General features: G+C 39.1%; 2 protein-coding genes across 17 annotated transcripts in view; one reads left to right on the plus strand and one right to left on the minus strand.

Annotated features, from left to right (window-relative positions):
- Positions 1–3291: 3291 nt before the first annotated feature.
- Positions 3292–10667, plus strand: myl1 (myosin, light chain 1, alkali; skeletal, fast). The gene is made up of 6 exons (XM_061723757.1): positions 3292–3521; positions 4918–4945; positions 6519–6662; positions 8855–9028; positions 9126–9203; positions 10134–10667. Exons 1-6 carry the CDS (start codon positions 3399–3401, stop codon positions 10160–10162), a joined length of 576 nt encoding a protein of 191 aa, XP_061579741.1. The 5' UTR covers positions 3292–3398; the 3' UTR covers positions 10163–10667.
- A 468-nt stretch (positions 10668–11135) lies between these two features.
- map2 (microtubule-associated protein 2) overlaps positions 11136–20854 on the minus strand; it is a 111972-nt gene continuing 102253 nt past the window's right edge. For 11 of the 16 annotated variants that reach the window (XM_061723748.1, XM_061723744.1, XM_061723754.1 and 8 more), the window contains 4 exons: positions 19796–19888; positions 16217–16298; positions 13688–13800; positions 11136–13447 (listed from right to left, as the gene is read on the minus strand). In XM_061723748.1, coding sequence (XP_061579732.1) covers positions 13226–13447; positions 13688–13800; positions 16217–16298; positions 19796–19888 — 510 coding nt within the window. In that variant the 3' untranslated portion in view covers positions 11136–13225. Of the gene's footprint in view, positions 13481–13687; positions 13801–16216; positions 16299–19795; positions 19889–20854 lie in introns of all 16 variants that reach the window. The other 5 variants (XM_061723755.1, XM_061723752.1, XM_061723751.1 and 2 more) reach the window with 2 other exon arrangements.

Here is a 20854-nt window from a genome sequence, read left to right on the forward strand (position 1 = left end):
TTATGCTTAACTTGAATTTCCCTTTGGGGATCAATAAGGTATTGATCTATTTATCTATCTATGGCTGTCCGGTGCTGGTGTCCCCTCAGTCCAGCTCTGCAGAGCAGCAGCTGTCGGACTCCAACCAGACCCGGGCCGTTAGACGTTGGCTCTGAGCTGTCCAGAGACAACGTTAGCTTTTACCCAGAGGAAGCACCTGAAGCAGGAAGACCTTGGTGTGTGGACAACGGCCAGCTAGTTCCTGACAGTTACAGCCTTCAGAAGTCCAGATTAGCCTTTCGCTGCTGGCTCAACTATCAGCCTCCAGGCCAACCCTGAGTCAGATGCAGCAAACAGCACAGGTCATAAAATCTTTAGAATAAGAGCCATTATGCGGTCTTAGCCCTTAAATCACAGCTCAGATGTCAAATTCTAAGAAAAATGAGAGGCACTAAGTACCCAAAGTGATGATAGTTAGCCGTCAACACCACAGACTGCAATGCCGCCAAAGATCATGGCTCTACTTACATTTGCAACCTTACCTACTTACTTAAAATCTAAGCAATCCAAAAAGCAGGAGCAGACTTTAAAAAAAAAAAAAAAACCCCATCTGATTCAATAGCTTGTATAACCAATTTTTTTTCTTTTTTGTATGATGTCATTTTGGAGTAATTTTACTTCAGTTCAGTGAAGTTTACTGGCATTTATGTTTGTACAATCCTCTTAAAGTGCTGAAACACAATTTCAGGGGGGTTGAGGGCACCTTGACTGATTTTCTCTGTTCCATATTTATCATGTTGCACTACCTCTGCTTTTTTGACAATTTAATGTGAAATCAGCATTTTTTTATAGTGTTAATCTGGTTAAACACTGAAGGAATGTGGCTTTACAACACAAGCCCTTTTAACAATTCACATACATTCAAACAACACTTAGTTTATTTCTTTAGGAAACAGCAAGGATTTGATTTTTTTCACCTACAGCTTTTGAATTTTTGTTCCTTCATTCTTTTTGTAATTATATAATGTGAGTTTTCTGTCTCATGCATTGTTGTTCATCAGAGACTGTATTTACCTTTTAAGACCTTCTGAGGACCAGATTTCTTTTTTTGTTTTTGTCAATTTGTTCTCATACGTAAAACCTAAAACGCTGTGTGACTGTGTACTTAACTTTGATGTGACTACAAGAAGATGAAGTTTCCTTTTTCTCCCTTTTCGCTAAACACCACTGTACATCTGCCTCTGAGAAGCTTGCAAAGATGAAACACAAGTCTTTTTGATTGAGAGAATTCTAACAACTTTTGGAATCCGCGTTTCTTTGATTTAACTATGTTTTCCCCCCTTTATAAAGCCCGCTGCAGAAAATATCCACCTTACATGCAACAGTATCACTCGGTAACCAAAATATTGGAGACATTATGAACTCGTATGTCTTTAATTTGAATTTCCGATCCCATTTATTGTTTAATTCTTCTCATGGGCAGCCCTGGTTGCTGCAGGTTGCTGAACTTGACTCTAAAAGGTCTCTGACGTTCTGATAAACAGTTGAAACCCCGTCGTCTCCTATTAAAGATCTGACCTCACATCTCCAGTACAGTAAGAGTTGAGGCACCGATGATGGATGCAGGGCTACATATGTACTGAGAAGACTCATGTGATCACAGCATGTCAGCATGTTTGTGTAAAAGATTATGACGGTTCACGAGAACGCGCTCAGTTTGCTCATAATTCTGGGTTATATAAAACTGACGTGCTCACTGTTGGTAGAACAGATGAAAACTGCCTGCATTGCTGCCAAATATATTTGATCATGCTCCTTTTCCATTCTGAAACGCTAACCATCATGACTTAGTGAAACTTCAGCACGCCGCTGATTCCATTTAGATTCTATAGTGGAGGTCTGGCAGCACAGGTGCAAGATCTGGGCCAGGGTTTCTATAGTGAGAGGGAGGGAGGGAAGGGAAGTCAAACTCAGAAGGCGCAGTGAAGTGCCAGGGGGGGGTGAGCCTAGATGACAGCTGAGGCACTGAGGCTTTCTCTGGCTTATCCTCATGGAGATGGGGTCAGCGAAAGCAAGCGCGTGGGGGGGTCGGGGTGCAGAGGGGGGTTGGGGGAATTTGCAGTTCCTTCGTCACCAGGCTCTGTAGTGGCGGTGAAGGCAGGGCTGCACCGCTGGGCCAGAGAGACTGATATAGACAAGAATTAAGGAAACAGCATTTGCACTCCTAGCCTTGAGGCGGTAACTGGCACCAGCAGCTGAACGCTGCCCTGCAGCTCCATCTCCCTGTGTTTTTACATCACATCCACCCTGGGGGCTGCTGGTGACACCCACTGAGTCTCAAACTGGACACATGCTGCTTTTCACAACACATACAATGACCTGAAATAATCAGTTAACAAGCTGTCCAGACAAAGTTTGGTCTCCAGAAAGATTCCCAAACAGTAACTCCAACTCAATCACGTATTCCAGTCAAATCACACAGGAATTGTGTCCTCCTGAGACTCTGCACTGATTAATAAGTAATTTTGAATCATTAAAGTCTGATGAAAAAAATCATTGTCAAGTCAATATGTCTTGTCATATATATGCAGATATTCTACAATTATCAGGTAAACTTTATTTCCCATTTTTGTAAACTCCAGCATTCTGTATAGGCTATAGATCAAATATATTTAGGTTAAATGTATGATTTTACTGTAGATGGAGACACAAATGAGTTAATCAAAACTGCAGTCAAAGAAGAACTATTATCAGTCCTGATTATCACAGAGGAAATAGAAACCCACGTGATATTGCAAATCATGCCATGATAAACTCACTTTAAGCATCTTATTTCTGCTCATTCATTCATTCATGTTTGCGTGACAGTGGCTGAAGGAGTTCTCTTCCTCCATCTGGGCCTTATTTGCGATTTGAGTCTTATTCATCCGTTTGCTTATAGACTGGGAAAATGGACAAAACTGATTTTTCCTAGCCCAGATATGAACCTGAAAGTGTTAACCCATCTTCAGTGTGATAATCCGAACGAGACGGAGTTGGGTCGTGCGTAAAAGCGCGCTGTTTGCGCATAGTTCCATAGTTTCCGCAGGTAACCCCCCCACACCGCGTCCAGTGTTTTCGTTTCTGCGATTAGAGCTATGTGGCACGAATTAACACACTCTGGCCTGTCACCTTATATTCCATGTTTAGAGAGAAGCCCTGGGCACACACGCACGCCCTCCCTCTCACCCTCTCCATCCAATCCTAACCCGGGGACAGCCCTGACGGGGGTCGAGAGGAGAAAATAGCCTCATATAAGCGCAAACTGCGCCTTCTTGCTCCGAGTCTCCCCTCCAAGTCTGCAACACTCCGTGTGTGTCACCCCGAACCGGGAATTGTCTGTGCTTTCAGGGCCAAATTAGTTCTACAACCAAGTTGAAATGGCACCCAAGAAGGACGCTAAGGCCCCCGCCAAGAAGGCAGAGCCCGCACCCGCACCGGCACCCGCACCCGAGCCCGCACCGCCTCCCAAGCCCGCCGCCGTCGACCTGTCCGCCGTCAAGGTACAGAGGCCGTCAAAGTTCCGCGTTAAATCGACGGCGTAGGGTACGCGTCGACGCGCACCGTACGGTGTGCGTCGCCGCGTCCCATACGGCGTAGGCTCTGCGTTGGTGTAACGCGGAACCATAAATCAGCCTGTAGACTTTTCCACTCAGAGTTGCATGACAGAGCCAGACCTCCTGCACTTTGGTTGACTAAACAGACAACATCTCGGGAGGTACCTGCCTAAAATACACTGAAAAAAATAAATAAATCTAAGCGCATGTAAATATAACATATTTAAATCTGTGATATTAACAATTAAAAAAGAAGTGTGTTGCTTTTACATGAATACATCTAGTTTTGAACTTAATCTGCATTTAAAAAAAAAAACAAGACATTGTGCATTTTTTTCCTTAACAAGCAGCATTTATGTAATCCCCCAGGCAATCTTTTCATTTACACACAAACAACAAGCAATGATCTTGTTGTATTGACTTTTCCTTTAACAATTTTAATCTATTGGGCAGATTAACCAACGTTTAGATGAAACATGCTTTATTTGTTTAAGTAGAACACCACAGTAAAAAAGATCTTGCTTGATCTACTTTAAAAAAAATTTAAGGCAACTTTTTCGCATGAGATTTTTATGTAGATCAAGAAAGACAAGTCTACTTAATTTTTAGTATGTACAAAATTCATTTGCAAGTAAAGTCAACTTAATTTTTGCAAGGAAAGTCAACTTAATTTTGATAAATAAAGTAAACTTAACACAATTAAGTTGACTGTACTTGCAAAATGTATTATTTACATACAAAAAATGAAGTAGTTTATACAAAGACTAGTCTTTCTTGATCTACATAATAATCTCATGCAAAAAGTTGACTTATTTTTTTTAAGTAGATCAAGCACAATATTTGTATCAGTGTAAGCATTTATTTTCTACACAACAGTTACATACTGTAGGACTGTTGAGAGACACAGACACTTTTATTTGAACATCCTTAAGCAGATGCACAGCTCAGGGTGAGGCAGCGAGAGCAGCACAGCTGCACAGCAGAGCAGAACCATGGAGAGCTCATCTCAAGACCACACCCAGGTCTCTCAGGATTGGACCATCAGATGGATGATTCATACGTGATGCCAGTGCACAGGGACACCAAATGTGGACATGTTAAAGTAGCTAAAGATGGACTCCCACAGATCAGGTGCCACTACATGCCGTTTAATTAAGTGGCAAAAATTAAATGGCTGTTTCACTGGAATTGTGGACAGGAGATAAATTGGAAAGTGTCTGGCTTTGTTGGTTCTGAGTGGAAATGTCAGCGTATATAATGACATGTCAGATTAAAACCTTGGATCTGTTTGTTTTATACTCACACAGCTGTTTTTTGTTGTTGTTGTTTTTTTGGCTTGTAGATAGAGTTCACCCCAGACCAGATTGAAGGTATGTAAACTTCGTTTCACCTTTGCAATCACATGACATTACACACACCCCTAAAACTAACCTTTCTTATTGCCCGTGCCCTGCCCTGTTGTCAGGTGACTCTCGGCAAAAGTGTAAAAAACTCAAGTTTGTCAGAGTGAAGAGCTTAAAAATGAGAAACTGCTCAATTCAAACCTGCGTTGGATGAAGTAACGTGTTGAAATGCTCGTGGCAGGTGGCCTCCTCAATCGTTTTGGTGTTTTGACAATATCAAATGCCTTGAGAAACATGAGAATGGCTAAATGAGGAAAATGTTCCCATGGGTTGTTGGAATGAAAAGAAAATGTATTTTTTTGCAAAACAGTTGATGTTAAAAACAAAAAAAGCATACTTGAAAAATCCTGCTGAATGCATTGATAATTTTAGTAGTATTTTCAGCTGATTTCTATGCAACAGTTCACAGAAAATAGTTTGAATAAATCACAATAAGCTTCCAGCACTAAGCTCCTGCAGGCTGATTTAAATAATTATCATGTGCAGGTAGAAGAAGTGTGGTGAGATAGGTGATGTTAAGTTAAAAAGCACAAGATTATATCTAAAAAAAATAATGTAAAGGGCTCATTTTATAACCAAAGAGCCTGTTGCCACGAATCTAAACAACCCGTTGCAGCATCTTGACATGAACTCCAGACTGTATACTTTCTGGAGATTAGTGAAATCAAATTCTGTACCATGAGGCAAGAGCCCAAGCAAGCAGCTCAAAACAGAAACCTGAGAAAGCAGAATAATGAAATGATAGTGTAGTGGTTGACGGAAAGAAACACCTGTGCACTGGCGGATCCCACTGGGCTCCGCAGGAGAAGACCTGTGGTCTGGCTGGCTGCTTGTTACGCTGCCGTCAGCATTCCTTACTTTTACTCAGCTCCCCCGCAGAAGGCTTTGCCTTTAAAAGGAGGGGCTCACATGCTCAGCTATGTTTATCAATTCCAAGGTGGTCTTTTAAAAGAGCCTCGCTGTGAGAGAAGGAGACAGCTGAGATGGAAATGGTGTGAGGGGGTGATGGAGCTCTGCAGAAGCCAGTCCATTCAGCCAATAATACCACAACCTTGTGGGATGTCTTAGCCCTGTTGCATGTTTTCCTTGTCAGCTTGAGTAACTGCCTCCACCTGCTGGCATGTTTGCAACCGCTACAGATAGAACTTTGTCAAAACGAGACTCAGTCCACTTGAGAGAAAAAAAAAAGCATTAGTCAGGTAACATAAATATATTTTGAGTCACGAAGTGGTAGCCACAGATAATTACACCTTAAAAGATTATAATAAAGCTGATTCTGAAGAACTGTTAAAAATAATATTGCAGAACAAACACACTGAAGTAACATTATAAGGTGACTTTGTTTATGTAACTGAAGTTACATTTGTGATAATGAAATCAATACTGTCATTGATGAATAGTTCAAAGACTCTCAGATGAAATAGATGAGAGAGGAAAACGAACAGCTCTAACGCACACATACACACACATACACACACATACGTTGATGGTGATGAAAGAAATAGATGGAAAGTCATGATTTTCTTGCCTTCTTCAACAGATTACAAGGAGGCCTTCGGTCTGTTTGACAGGGTGGGTGACAACAAGGTGGCTTACAACCAGATCGCTGACATCATGCGCGCCCTGGGACAGAACCCCACCAACAAGGAGGTGAACAACCTGCTGGGGAGCCCCTCTCCTGATGGCAAGTAACGCGTTCAGTAACTCTTATTGTACAGTATTTATCCCTGAATTGCCCAAAGAGTTTTCGTGGCAATGTACATGCTTTACTTGCTTGGATAGATGTTTGCATTTTGGGCAATGTGTTGCATTCCCCTTTATTTATTAATTTTATTTCAACCTATAAGCTCAGTCTAATTTGAATTGACGTTATATACAACAAATTATGCTAACCTTATTCCTGTTAGGGATAATGGCAAAAATAAAATATCTATTTTTAATACTGTTATAGAAATATAAACAATTTTCATGTCAGCAACTCAACAAAAAATCAAGAAACGCTTGCAGATTATGTAACTAATGAGCTGTCCAATCAGTAGATGAACTGGTAAGAGGTGAGGGTGTCAGAGTTGGGTGTAAAAGGAACACCTCTTGAAAGGCTTAAGTACAATTCATGCTTCTCAGCTGTTGTGCCCCCCCCTCCGCAGAGCTCTGTGTCAGCCGACATGACCCTTCAAAATGTTCTGACTATGTATCGCCTCTATGTGGACCACAAGAAATGTGATTGGTAGATTTCACTGCCTAGTGGTTGGTGGTTTAATTACAAAACAACGAAACCAATAATGCATAAGTATAAATTCCAGCGAGGCTGTAGGGGCTTGTGTGTACCCTACATATATTGCTGCTACGCAGAAGCATAGTTAGGCTTGAGTCTTTCCAGTCAATAATGAGTATTGGATCACCATGTTGTGCCAGTCTTTGTTCCATAATCAATAATCAGTTCAAATGTTACACATAACTTTGTTTTTTTTCAAATTCTGTAGTGGTTTAATATTGTGAGAAGATTCAGAGAAATATCAACCCTGAAGGTTAAGGTTGGGGATGACTTTTCAATGAACTATGAACCCTGAGGCATAACACCATGATCAACACAGCCACATAGACTTTGGAGTGCTTCAAACCAATGACATTTAACAGTCTTCTGCTACATCCAGAAATGTAACCTAAAACTGCATTACGCAAGGAGGAAGCCATATATCAACACTGCAGAAATGGCGCTGAGTCAACTGTGCCCAAACTCATCACAGATGGAAAGAAAGATGATGGACTTGTGATACTTGGCCAAGTGCAACCACACTTATACCTGGAAAAAACTGAAACTGAGTCCTACTTGACAAAAATGAAACAGACTTGGTAAAAATCAAAGATGAAAAAGCCAGCATCTGTGACTCCTACTTATGAGCAGGTCCCTCTCCAAGAGGCTGTTGATAAAGGCCATTTTATTAATTCTTGTTCAACATTTGCACTGTAGTGTAGCCTACTGGTGCACGAGTGTGCAAAATAGTTTTAGTTTAAGACAGATACAATCTTTTGGTAGTTTTTAATCAACATCATCATAATCACTAAAATCTATGACACTGACACTTTTGTAACACCTGACGTTGATGGCACTGTGTCAGTCAGACTCCTGTCATGAGATAAATTTTTCTATTGAGATGGTAGCCTAAACAGCTTCATGCATAGCTGCTAACACCATCTGGTGGACAATTAGAGTATTACATAAATAAAGTCTGTTCGTTTGCATGAAAAAGTGTATTACTTGAATGTTTGTGAGAAGATAATTATGTGTATATGAAGGTGCCACGGATGCAGAGTGGTATACAAACAAATCCAGACTTGACAAAATTGTGCCAAATTTTCAAAATGTCAACTAGAAACTTATAGCCTACATTTGAACAAAAAGCACTAAAATCATCCAAAATAACATTTTTTTTATCACACAACCTGTTTTTTCATGACTCTATTAGAGGTTGTTGAAAAGAAAGAAAAAAGTGAAAAAGTTCACAATAATTTGATATTCTACCTATGAACGTAAAGTGCAGTGAGGTTATTTTGAAATCTGTGTTTGTGTGTGTGTTTTTGTTTTTTGTGCTTCACTAATACCTCTTTGGGTGTAATGACTGACCTTGTTGGGACAACTAAGCATTGTGAGGACTGATGCCTGGCACTAATAAGACAGAATGTCCTTTTTAGGTTCCTGGTTAAAGCGCCAACTAAGATGTGAATTGAGAATTTAATCAGTTTGAATTAAACTTACTATGTAGATATAATATTCAATGCCATACAATTTTTTGTTTTTGTTTTTTTTTGTCATCAACCTCTCTGGCTCATTAACCTCTAGATATAACCTTCTAAATTCTTTATGTCTTCATCCAGACATGGCTGGCAAAAGAGTAGAGTTCGAGGGATTCCTTCCCATGCTCCAGACCATCATCAACAGCCCAAACAAGGCAGGTTTTGAAGACTACGTTGAGGGTCTGCGTGTCTTTGACAAAGAGGGCAATGGCACAGTGATGGGCGCTGAGCTGCGCATTGTCCTGTCAACACTGGGTGAGTCAGACTGGGATTCTGTTGCCACACGTATCTGTGTGTGCTTGTTTCACATTGTGTGTTGTTAATACGGGAAGTATTCTGCCTCCTCCTTCAGGAGAGAAGATGAATGAGACTGAGATTGACGCTCTCATGGCGGGACAGGAGGATGAGAACGGCTGTATCAACTATGAGGGTGAGCCGCTAAGCAGTTAAACCAAGTTTAGCTTTTATTTCAAGAATGGGCAACTCATCGACTTAACATGTGAAGGTGTCTTTCTAAAATTAGTCCTAAGGAATCGTACATTTCCTCAGTTGGAAAGAAACATCCCTGATGTAATGATGATCCCACTGACATAAATGCAAGGAAATATAATGCTGAGCTATATTATAGGAAGCGTAGGAACCTATTTAAAGAACTAAACTAGGTATTTACTATATATTTATCCTTTTAAGAATAACCAAGTCAAATGAAGGCTAGGTTAACGGTTTGGTGGTGTAGTTTGGTTGCTATTTGCCTCATTTTAAAGCCCAAAGCCTAACAATTTAAGTGGAGTAAATAGCTCAAAACAAAAACAGCAATGCTGGATTTAAAAAGATAAATCTTTTTGATAAGATTTCCTATGCAGTAAACATTTAAATTTCCACTTTAAACGTTTTTATTATTATTATTATTATTATTATTATTATTATTATTATTATTATTATTATTATTCAATACTAGACCATATTCTAACATGTTCAGTTCTATTGAATAGAATATAAAATACTTAAAATTCCAACTGTAGGGGTTCACTAAATTAAATGAGTTTCATTATTTTGTTCCTAGTATGCATGTCTGCTGAACTTACCAAATATGGTTATTTGCCTGCTAAAGGGTTAAAAACCAGCAACCAGGTCCTGTAGATATTCAGAAATGTTATGCAACACACTCACGTCAGGTAGTCGCTAGTCAACCATAATTTTATTTTATTCATATAGCTCTTTCCGCTGTTTCCCATTCTTATGCAGTATTTTCTAAGTTACGTTTCATGTCCTGTGGTCTGAGAAGCCCTTTAACCGACCTCATTTCTCATTTTTCTGCTCCTCTGTTGTTTCTGTCTGCTGCCTTGCTCCTCATCTGTAGCCTTTGTCAAGCACATCATGTCTGTGTAAGGACCCTGCCACTGCTGTGGTGAACATCGAATAAGTGCAGACCCCATGGTGTCGCGACATCCACTCGCTGTTTCCTGCACCATCAGTGGAATCAGGGGGAACAAAGGACTATGAGATGTCATTTCTTGAAGCCTTTTTTTTTTTCGTTTGTCCTATACTTTTTTCTTTCCTTTGTCCAAATGGTGCTTTTTTCTCCCCCTCCCCAACCACTCTCTTCCTTCTGCTACTTGGAAAGCTGTAACGATACCCACAAGGTCCTCACCTTCATCCGGTTCCCCGGCGTCATTGGGGTTTTTGGTGTCTCAGAGGAACAGAGATGGAGGAGGTGGAGTAATGATGACCATCCCCTCCCGCTTACTGTCTGGCTGGCTGTCTATCTTCCGGTAAAGTGACTGGTTTGGCCCAGGACTGGCCATTAAAATGAATTCCCACCTCATCAAACCCATCCCTGAGTCTTAACTTATTGTATCCTCTGCCATTTCACAATAAACTTTCCACACTCCCATTTTATTATCCAATTTTTGACTCAGTCTTATGTTGGCATAGGAGAGGTAGATATAATCAGATGTTTTTTTATAGTACAACTTAACATTTTGAGAAAATGCCCACCTGATAGGCCCTGATTACGTCAATCAGCTATTCATTAACCATACTAAAAAATATAGATAGATAGATAGATAGATAGATAGATAGATAGATAGATAGATAGATAGATAGATAGATAGATAGATAGATAGATAGATAGATAGATAGATAGATAGATAGATAGATAGATAGATAGATAGATAGATAGATAGTGAACAGCTGCTGGAGGGCAGACTTCTAGTATCAGCTAAACTAAGGTAACTCAAATGAGCTGCACATCTATAGTAAAGTAAATCTTTACATCAAAGCTGAACCAAGAATGTTCATACCAGTCGTGCCTGTTTCCTTGTATGGCCATCTGAAAATGAGACAAGAAATCCAGTATCGCTTTCTGGAGTTTTTATTGTCATTAATTGTTGTAATTGATGTCATATCAACAAGAGAAAAATCGCATACATCTACTTGACCTTTTAAATACATTTACAGTTGCTGCAGGGTAAAGCAGGAGGTGGGGGAAGGTCACACGGAGATGGGGTGCAGGATGCAGAAAAAACACCGAAGCAAACAAACAGTTGCAGATGAGGGCAGCAATTAGGCAGGAGGCAGGTCTTTCCACAAAACAGTGGGTGCAAAAGAAACTAGGTCATCCAAATACGTCATCCTAACAGATAAAACAGAAGGTCTGACTGCAGGAATTTAGTCAGTTGTCTTTTCTTTTTTGTGTCTTTTTTAATTTTTTTTTTAAATTTTTAATATTCTAGTATTTTTCAATGTATTTTTCTCCTCCGATTTCTTCATCCAACACAGTGCAAAAACACATCCACATATGGTAGTGTCCTCTGTGAAATGGCACAGGGTCTACGCTGAATCCATACAAGTACATACACACCCACACCCACACACACACACACACACACACACACACACACACACACACACACACACACACACACACACACACACACACACACACACACACACACACACACACACAGAGAGTTTCATGCAGTTATCCCTATTAGGAAACTGCATTGGCCTCTTTTCATTTCATACAGTCTAACCCAAATGTTAACTCTACACTTAACTAAAACCAGTCGACTCTTAAATCTAACTGTAACATAATCTTAATTCACATCTTAGTTGGCACCTTAACCAGGACCCCAGAAATGACATTCTGCCTTATTAGTGCCAGGCTTCAGTCCCCACAGTGACTACTTGTCCCAACAAGGTCGGTCTTTACAACCAAAGAGGTCCCAACGAGGTAACAAAAACAAAAACAAACACACACACACACACACACACACACTTTAGATTTCAAGTAGAGGCATCTTTTACTAAAGCATCCTCCCCTGTGGCTCAGACAACAAACAATAGTCAGTCCTGGTCAGTGTACTGTCATCCCGTTTTAGTGGAGAAACATCTGTGCTGTTCATTAGTATGAGCTTTTTTATTTGCAGCTGCAGAGACTGGACACCTTTTCTTTAAAGATGGATCATTTGTGGAATGACTTCCACTGTTTTACATTCTTGTGATGCACAAACAGGCATTATAGTTAACTGCTGAGCAGATACAAGTGAATTGATGATCTTCGGCAGGACTGAAATATATTCCACAGCAACACTAAACCAGCTCTCTGACATTATTACCAAGCCATTACACGGTAAACAACTATTGACTACAAAACATGAACCTTTTTTAACCTTTATCCAATAAATGAGGAAATAACTTACTAAAATCCTGGTTTTAAAATACAAAATAGCATTTTCAGTATCTGAATTCATACATGCTTGTCATAACATGACCTAGTGGTTTCATAAATGCAGTTTTACTATTATATTTTATAGCCATATTGTCACTTCCTTTTAAAATGTGTTTAAGGACATTGAGATGGCAAATAACTTGTATTATACACATATTCTATATATATTAGTTAAATATATCATATATCAGGTGACAATTATGACTCGTATGTATGGATGCTTGTTTTGTTAGGGGATCTGGCATCCATGCACTTTTACTTAGCAAGAATAATACGCGCTGCATGGTATGGGTCAAAATATTTGTTATTCATAGTAGAAAAAAAGGCTGAAGCTTCTTTAAAACACTGATCCAAAATCATTAAAGCTGATGTTTGGTCTGCATCCTTTACTGGATATATCAGTTGTCAATCTACTCTATGCAACTTCATCCAAAAAAGGAGATCCACAAGATGTATCAGAAAAAAGCACATGTTTGGAGATTAAAGTAGAGAGGAAATAGTTGACAAAGGACTGAATTGCTGTAGATCCTAACTTGAGTCTCTACCAGGAGTTTAGAGATAGATCTTGAAATACATTTGTTTAGAGGCTGTGGAGTATTGCAGAAGGAGTGGGGACCACTCTGCGTCAAGGTGACAGAAGAGGGCAGAGAAGCTCAAAAGGGTGAGGATGAGGATGTCTGTTGGGGGAGGGTGGGAATGTCAATCCAGAGATCCATTGTTCACAAACCCTGCTTGGCCAGAGCTAAAGTGACATCCTCTGCCAAGGTGGCTAACTGTGGTGATTCCATGATGTTGAGACTGCCAGAGGATGACACGTGGCTTTCCCGGACACGTTGAGGTGACACTGAGCCCGACAAACCGGGTGACTGGGTGACAATCTCAGCCCCGTGGTCAACCCGGGCCTTTGCATGGTCACGAAATGATAGCTTGTGGCTCTCAATCTGTTAAAGGGCCAGTGGGTTCATGTGAGAATCCTATGGCAATGAAACAAATTTATAACAACTGCAGATTGGTCTGGTTACATAACAAGACCTAATACATTGACAATCAAATTACAATACATTACAATCTCTTTAAGTATTTAAAGTTAAACTCAAAAATTATTGATGTAGATTCTCTCAATAATCCCTCATAAATTTGATGTTTTATTCTAAATGATCAATTTTGAGTATGACACTCACCGCGATGCGACCTCCACCAGGAATGTGATGAGCATTATCCAGGGAACCCACTTTCGCTTGGGCCTTATCTTTAAAATCCAACTTCACGCTCTCTATACGAACGTTACCACCACCTAGGAAGAAGCAAAGGTGGGTCAAAACTAGACAGCTTGAACATTCATGTGAAAAAGATGCTTATCTGGAGTCCTAGGAGGTGGACAACAACTGAGACCCTCCTCAAAAAAACAAACCCATCTATGCTGAAGGATATAAAATGATACAGTAGAAATTACAGAATCCGACCAGCAGGTGGAGCTCTAAAGGCATGAAGCATCACTGCAACACCATGAGGCAGGAATAAAGAAGTGCCCACATCTCAAAGCAATAGAAAAAGGCATAGTGGATACTAGTCTTTTTGCAAAACAAAACAGATCAGTAGCCATGACATGCAGACATGGAATTTTGGAATCCTTTAAAAAAACTAAATGTGCCAGTCTGACTTCAAAAGCCAGATAAACATAATAATACATAATAATACAACAATGATTTGTAATAAATGGTTTAGCTTTTAATTTCAGAGTTGTTTATTTGTTCTTTGTTTTTATCCGACCATTACAAAGAGTCATATCAACAAATAAGTTGAAAGTTTTGGAATTCATATAATTTGCTCAGGGCAAGAAACCTGAAAAGGCTTAATCAGAACTTCTCTAAACAACGTGCATGCACAGGTTAACCATCAAGTTAATGCTCTTTTAGAGCTCCATTCACATTGAAGGGAAAAGCTGCAGGTGTAATTTAGCACTATGTAATTTCTTATTTTGAATAAGAAAAATACTTTGTGCACTTTTACTTCAGTACATAGGGTCATAAGGTTAAGGGGAAAATGAAAGAAATACCTGAAAGTATCCTGTTATCTTGATAAAATATATTATAAAGTATCAGTTCATTGATCAAGGTAAGTAATTGAAAGAAAGAAAGAAAAAAAACCTCCTTCACGTTCACCCATTTCTCATATCTGTTTACAAATATTAAAGGTGAATCTTCAAGTAATTGTGGGACGGAATTACCTTCACATTTTCTTTTGTAAAGGATGGACATGATAAAGAATAAAAAAATAAAAGATTTTGAGGGTTTAACCAGCTCTCATGGCACAGTCATGGCCATGGTTGCCACTTGCATACTTCTGAGTAATTTTATTCAGTGAGAAACCTTCATAACCACAAAAGCTGACCTGACCTGATCATTTGACACAAGTCCAAATTGAATCCGTAACCCTCTCCAATCTCACACACTCAAGGCAGAATGACAGAAAACACTGTAATGTTGCCAGGAACCAAAACTAGCTCTGACGGTCGGCCGCCTGTGGACAGATCCATCAAGCTGTCAGTCTAAATGTAGTTCACGGCTTGATTGCGCTGTTGTTGTTCCTTCAGCTCACCAGGATGCTGGAGATGGCAGGAGCTGTATCTGACTGACTATTTAAGGTGTTCACATTAAACTGCAAAATACATTTAACATTCATAGAAAGAGTGCATCTTCACTGTCTGATGAGTGAACAAATCCCAGAACTACATTTGAGACTATTGGCTCCTGTTCAAACTGGTATTAACATGTGATGTTCCTGGTTAACTGGAATATGATTCAATATCAGAACTTTTTTTCCCCCAAACAATTTATGCACTACCATCAATTTCCTATAACCCTTTAAGGCTGTCAAAAGCAAATGCAGTTTGAACTCATCAACTCATGAAATATAGATACCTCACCAAAGTTCACCTCAGCAATGTTAAGGAGTGCAGGACATCCCATGCATAAAGTCATCCTGCAAGGTATGTGGACTGCACTGAAGACCCTCTGGTACTTCTTTTACTCTTTTTTTTTTACTCTCCACTGTCACCTCATGCTTGGTCAGGATGGGCGATTGCATCAAAGTGAAGGTTTGATTGTTGCTGGGGTTTTTTTTTTCAACTAAGCAACAATTTCATGAATTGGGATTGCATGCAATTTGAAATTTGGACCCAGTTGGAATGAACTGGATAATGAATTTGAATTCATAAACATGCATGAATTACAATAAATGTAATTTCTTTTTAAACTTTTTAATACCCCTACCCCTTTTCGGACATGCAAGTGAAATTACTGTGCTGTTTTTTTGTTTTATTTTGTTTTGTTTTGTAAAATTGTCTTGATCGGCCATTTTGTATTATTATTTCTGTTTTACTTGTTCATATTTACGTTATATATCATTGCATGTTCGGAATAAATCAATAAATCACAAATCACAAATCACAAATCACAAACTTAGAAGGCTTTCTGTGTTCTTGTGTTCATATCTTCAGATGATTTTGTTGCAAATTGGCGCTATAAAAGTCAGGTGAAGTGAAGTGAATTGAACTGAATACTGCTAACTGGGCCCGATCCATATTTAAAATTGGTGGCAGGTGCACATCAGGCTTCGGCAGAGGTTACGGCACAGGGTCCCCAGCTAGGGTGGTCAGTTTGATGCAGAAACATAAATCACTTAAACGTACTACCCTCTCCATACCATACCTGGCCGATGATGGATGTTGTCTAGAGAGCCACACTTGGAGGTCACATGGCTCAAATCTATTTTCTTGTTCTGTATTTGCACCTGGAAGAAACACAGTTGGGACACAAGGTCAGAGCTCACAAGTCAATGTGGGGTTCCAGCTGACATTCAAATCTAATTCTGCTCACATTAAATACTTCCAAATGTTTCTAAAGTTTTTTGGCATATCAGGTCAACACTACACCTGTAACCACACCTTCTGCTCAAAGAAGATGACTGGTATCAGATGGAAATGAAGGGTTGTACTTTTCTGCCGTCTTTGCGTTTGACTTCAAAGAGAATTACTAGCTACATGTATATGCTGTAACTTTAAAAGGTTTTGGCACATTTAAAAACTTGTCAGATACACCGTGACATTGAGAAGTGTAAGCTTAATTAAACACAAAGTTGAAAGTAGGCACAGGCATAAGGAGAACGGAGATATAAAGACATGTGACACATCTGGGGGGGGGGGGGGGGGGGGGGGGTCAGACGAGAAATCCACAAAGAAATGCGCGAGGAGTAAACTGATGAGACAGCAAACAGAGTGGAGCCATAAAGCTTCAGACACAGCACAATGAATGATGGAGAAATACACCACATTCTGAGATGAATCACTTGGACATGTCCAAGGTTACAGATTTAGGTCTTCCTCTAAGTACAATCAGTGTCTTCTATGGTTGCCTCTCTTGTAGGCCCTTTACGATAAACATACCAAGAAAAAGAGACAATAACATTTAGGGAAAAAAAGTAACAGGAACGACACGAAGTAAAATATGCACCTTTAAGCTTTAAACAGACGTGTTGGTCAACCAGGTTATGGACTGATGGACGACAACGTAGAGACATGCATGCTTACTACTAGTAGAGGTATACAGCATGTGTCTAAAGGCAAGACTTGAGATGCGCTCTGTGTCATTGTGGTCAGACTTCAGACTGCAGTTTATTAAATCTCCAGCGATTTTGTCTTCTAAAAGTCAGATAAATCCTGATGTTGGTGTTTTACATTTTTTCTTTTAGCTCGTGTGATTGAATGCTTCATAAAACTATCAGGTAGCAGAGGTTACGACAAAGGAAACAGCCCAGACATTGAGCAACAACTAGAGGCTTCCTTTATGTAAAAAGCAGGATCTTAGTGGCATTCAGTTATTAAAGTTAATAAAAACTAATACTAAAACTGAAACTAAGTGAGAAAAAATAACTCAATTGACTGTAATAAAAATAAAACCCAAAGATTTTTATAAAACTAAAACTAAATAAAAACTAGAATTAACAATGCAAAAATAGCTGATACTAAATAGAATTGCAGGTAAAAATAACTTTCATTTTTCTCATAATTTTTTTTTCGAATTAACAAAAAAGAGCAAAGGATTTTTGTACTGTATGGCATTGTGGTTGGGATTCAATACCTGTCAATACCTATGAGTCAATACTTCAAAAACTTAAATAAAACTAAAACTACCGATGAGCTTGTTAAACTTACTAAAACTAAACTGAAATAATCAAAAAAATTTTATAATTGGTTTGGGTTACATGATATCCTTTCTCCAAGATGGCGCCGTACAACAAAAAATGGTTGCCAACGGTGTTAACCGGAATCAAATTCCCTGTCTGATATGTTCAAACTCGGCCAATAAAGCTGATTCTGATTCTGAATAGTAGAGTGAGTGCATTAAATTAGAACTCAATTTGTGAAAGAGAAACATAAACTCTGTATTGGACAATGGGACAATTTTTAAAACTTCTCTAACGACCTGATTGGTTGGTATCACAACAGCAACCCCTGTATTGTCAGGTGCTGTAATGAGCTGCTACATTATGCATCTGTGATTAACACAGGAATTTTTTTGTTATTATGACATCTTGTTATTCCTGCAATGCATGTCCCTTTTAACTCTAAAACAATATAAAACAACTTTTTTAAATATGCTGTGTGTGTATGGATGTACAATATGGACATCCATTTGTTTGAACACAGCTGTCGCTCAGGTAAACCGGTATTTTCAGATTAAAAGTTCAAGATATAAGCGCTTCATTATATCATGCGATGCTTGGTGTGAGTAAAGTATTGAAAAGTCCAGCAAAAACCTTTCTTGTCGTATCGTTATTAGGGTTGTGTTCTGATGAATGGATGAAACACATCATTCAAATCAGGAACTGCGTATGGAGCATAATCTGCGCCTACTGTCTTCAGAGAAGTGTAATTGGACCTTAGCAAGTGCTTCATGCAGTCTGCTCCCTTTTGTGGATAAACATGCCGGCAGCAGCCTCCCTAGTAAAAACTGGAACCTAAGGTGTCAAGTAACGAAGTACAAATACTTTGTTACCTTACTTAAGTAGAAATTTTGGTTATCTATACTTAACTGGAGTAATTATTTTTCAGACAGCTTTTTACTTTTACTCCTTACATTTTCAGCCAATTATCTGTACTTTTTACTCCTTACATTTTAAAACAGGCTCGTTACTCTATTTCATTTCGGCCTTTAAAAAAAAACTATCCAGTTAAATTGCGCCATCAGGATAGAGTGAATTTGGTTGTGGTTGATGCACAGATGTTCTTGTCCAGTTTTGTTCTTACATCCGTTGCCCTCAGATTCCTGTAACTAAACTTGGATGTACATTCCAATAAAGGTTAGGATAAATGATAACATGCCTCTGAAGTTTGACTTTTTGCACCATTACAATACTTACTACAACTAGTCATCATATCTCCTGCTCTCTGAAACACATGTTAATGCTCAATAGTACACATATATGGTTCTTTAATATATTTGCATTATACTAAGATGCATTCATTTTCAATGGCTTTTGTCCTTAATGGCTTTTTTCCCCCTTACATTATTTACTTTTATACTTTAAGTAGTTTTGAAACCAGTACTTTTATACTTTTACTTGAGTAAAAAACTTGAGTTGATACTTCAACTTCTACAGGAGTATTTTTAAACTCTAGTATCTATACTTCTACCTGAGTAATGAATGTGAATACTTTTGACACCTCTGATTATAAAATACTAATTGGATGTGAAACACAAGCAAAATGTGAGAAAAGTTTAAAGGTGGGCCTCCTGTGATGAAAGCGAATGCTACAGAACATGGGCCTGTTGGGTTTAATGTGTTGCTGACTTGTCCTGAGGTGGCAGGGAGTACAGTATGCTACACAAAATGGACCTAATATGGATACCAACATTACTTGGCACCACTTGATAAGTTCCCATTATGTGCATATCCTCCCACCGCACAGCACTGTGAGTCACCAAATTACCCTCGAGCCACAGTAACTACTTTTGCTCGATAAGGCATTGTAACCTCAACAAAGAACAGGTCTTTCATTCTGTTGTCGAGTGCTGCAGGAGTAGACAATCAGCCTTCGGTACCCAAATTTGCTGGACACAAACCACGACTGGACAATGTGGTGTTGATGAAGAGCAGTAGTGTAGAGAGCTCCCACACTGCTGAGTGAAATAACTGTCGAGTGAGGTGGACAAGATAGCAATAACACAAAACAGTTGAATCACACTGACAGTAAGACAAAGACAATGGGCTCGCAGGACAAGACTCACGTTTCCACCTCTTGCTGAGTAGCCCCGCCTGTCCAAGGACCCACACCTAGACTGAACATGGCTATAGTCCAGCTTAACACTGGGGATGAGAACCTGCAAGGGCGGAGGTGAGGAGTGAGGTTGGAAAAGGCTTGGGCTTTCTGGCAAATCTTGTAAACACTTTTTATCTTCCCGTTGTTTCAATATTGTGCTCTTGAGTTCAGAGCTTGTTTGGCTGCTGTTTGAGCTTTAGTGGTTCCCCTGCGGCCCTGGAAAAACACCATTCAGCACATACAAACACTACAAGCTAACAGGGAGACCACATTTATATTACTGCTAGTATTGAATCATGAGCCAGCAGAATGCACATGCGATTACTCTTTTAAATTACTCTAGTAACTCTTGACCTAAGCCCTGACTACATGTGTGACTCAGTCGACTGAAAAAGGACTAACAGTTCCTATTTTAGCTTCTCGACTGACACCAGTGATATCGGTTAGACCAGGGGTCGGCAACCCAAAATGTTGAAAGAGCCATATTGGACCAAAAACACAAAAAACAAATATGTCTGGAGCCGCAAAAAATGAAAAGTCTTGTATAAGCCTTAGAAAGAAGGCAACACATGCTGCATGTATCTATACTAGTTATAACTGGGGGAATTATTATGCACTTTGAGAAAAAAGTCGAAATGTCGAGAAAAAAGTCAAAATTTTGAGAAAAAAGTCAAAATGTCAAGATTAATGTTGGAGTACAATCTTGAGAAAAAAGTCGAAATGTTGAGAAAAAAGTCGAAATGTTGAGAAAAAAGTCGAAATTTTGAGAAAAAAGTCAAAATTTCGAGAAAAAAGTCAAAATTTCGAGAAAAAAGTCAAAATTTCGAGAAAAAAGTTGAAATTCAGAGAAAAAAGTCGAAATGTCGAGATTAATGTTGAAGTACAATCTTGAGAAAAAAGTCGAAATGTTGAGAAAAAAAGTCAAAATTTCGAGAAAAAAGCCAAAATGTCGAGATTAAAAAAGAAAGGAAAAAGGAAGAAGAGAAAAAAGGGAAAAAAAAGAAAAAAGGAAAAAAAGAAGAGAATA

This window comes from Cololabis saira, chromosome 6 (genome assembly GCF_033807715.1).
Source record: "Cololabis saira isolate AMF1-May2022 chromosome 6, fColSai1.1, whole genome shotgun sequence".
NCBI lineage: Eukaryota > Metazoa > Chordata > Actinopteri > Beloniformes > Belonidae > Cololabis > Cololabis saira.

What these genes read in the sequence shown, in the direction of transcription:
- myl1 (XM_061723757.1), top strand. Translation starts at nt 3,399, where the DNA reads ATGGCACCCAAGAAGGACGCTAAGGCCCCCGCCAAGAAGGCAGAGCCC. An exon ending in CACCCCAGACCAGATTGAAG is followed by an intron (nt 4,946 to 6,518) that starts GTATGTAAACTT and finishes CTTCTTCAACAG; the next exon opens with ATTACAAGGAGGCCTTCGGT. An exon ending in CGGCTGTATCAACTATGAGG is followed by an intron (nt 9,204 to 10,133) that starts GTGAGCCGCTAA and finishes CCTCATCTGTAG; the next exon opens with CCTTTGTCAAGCACATCATG.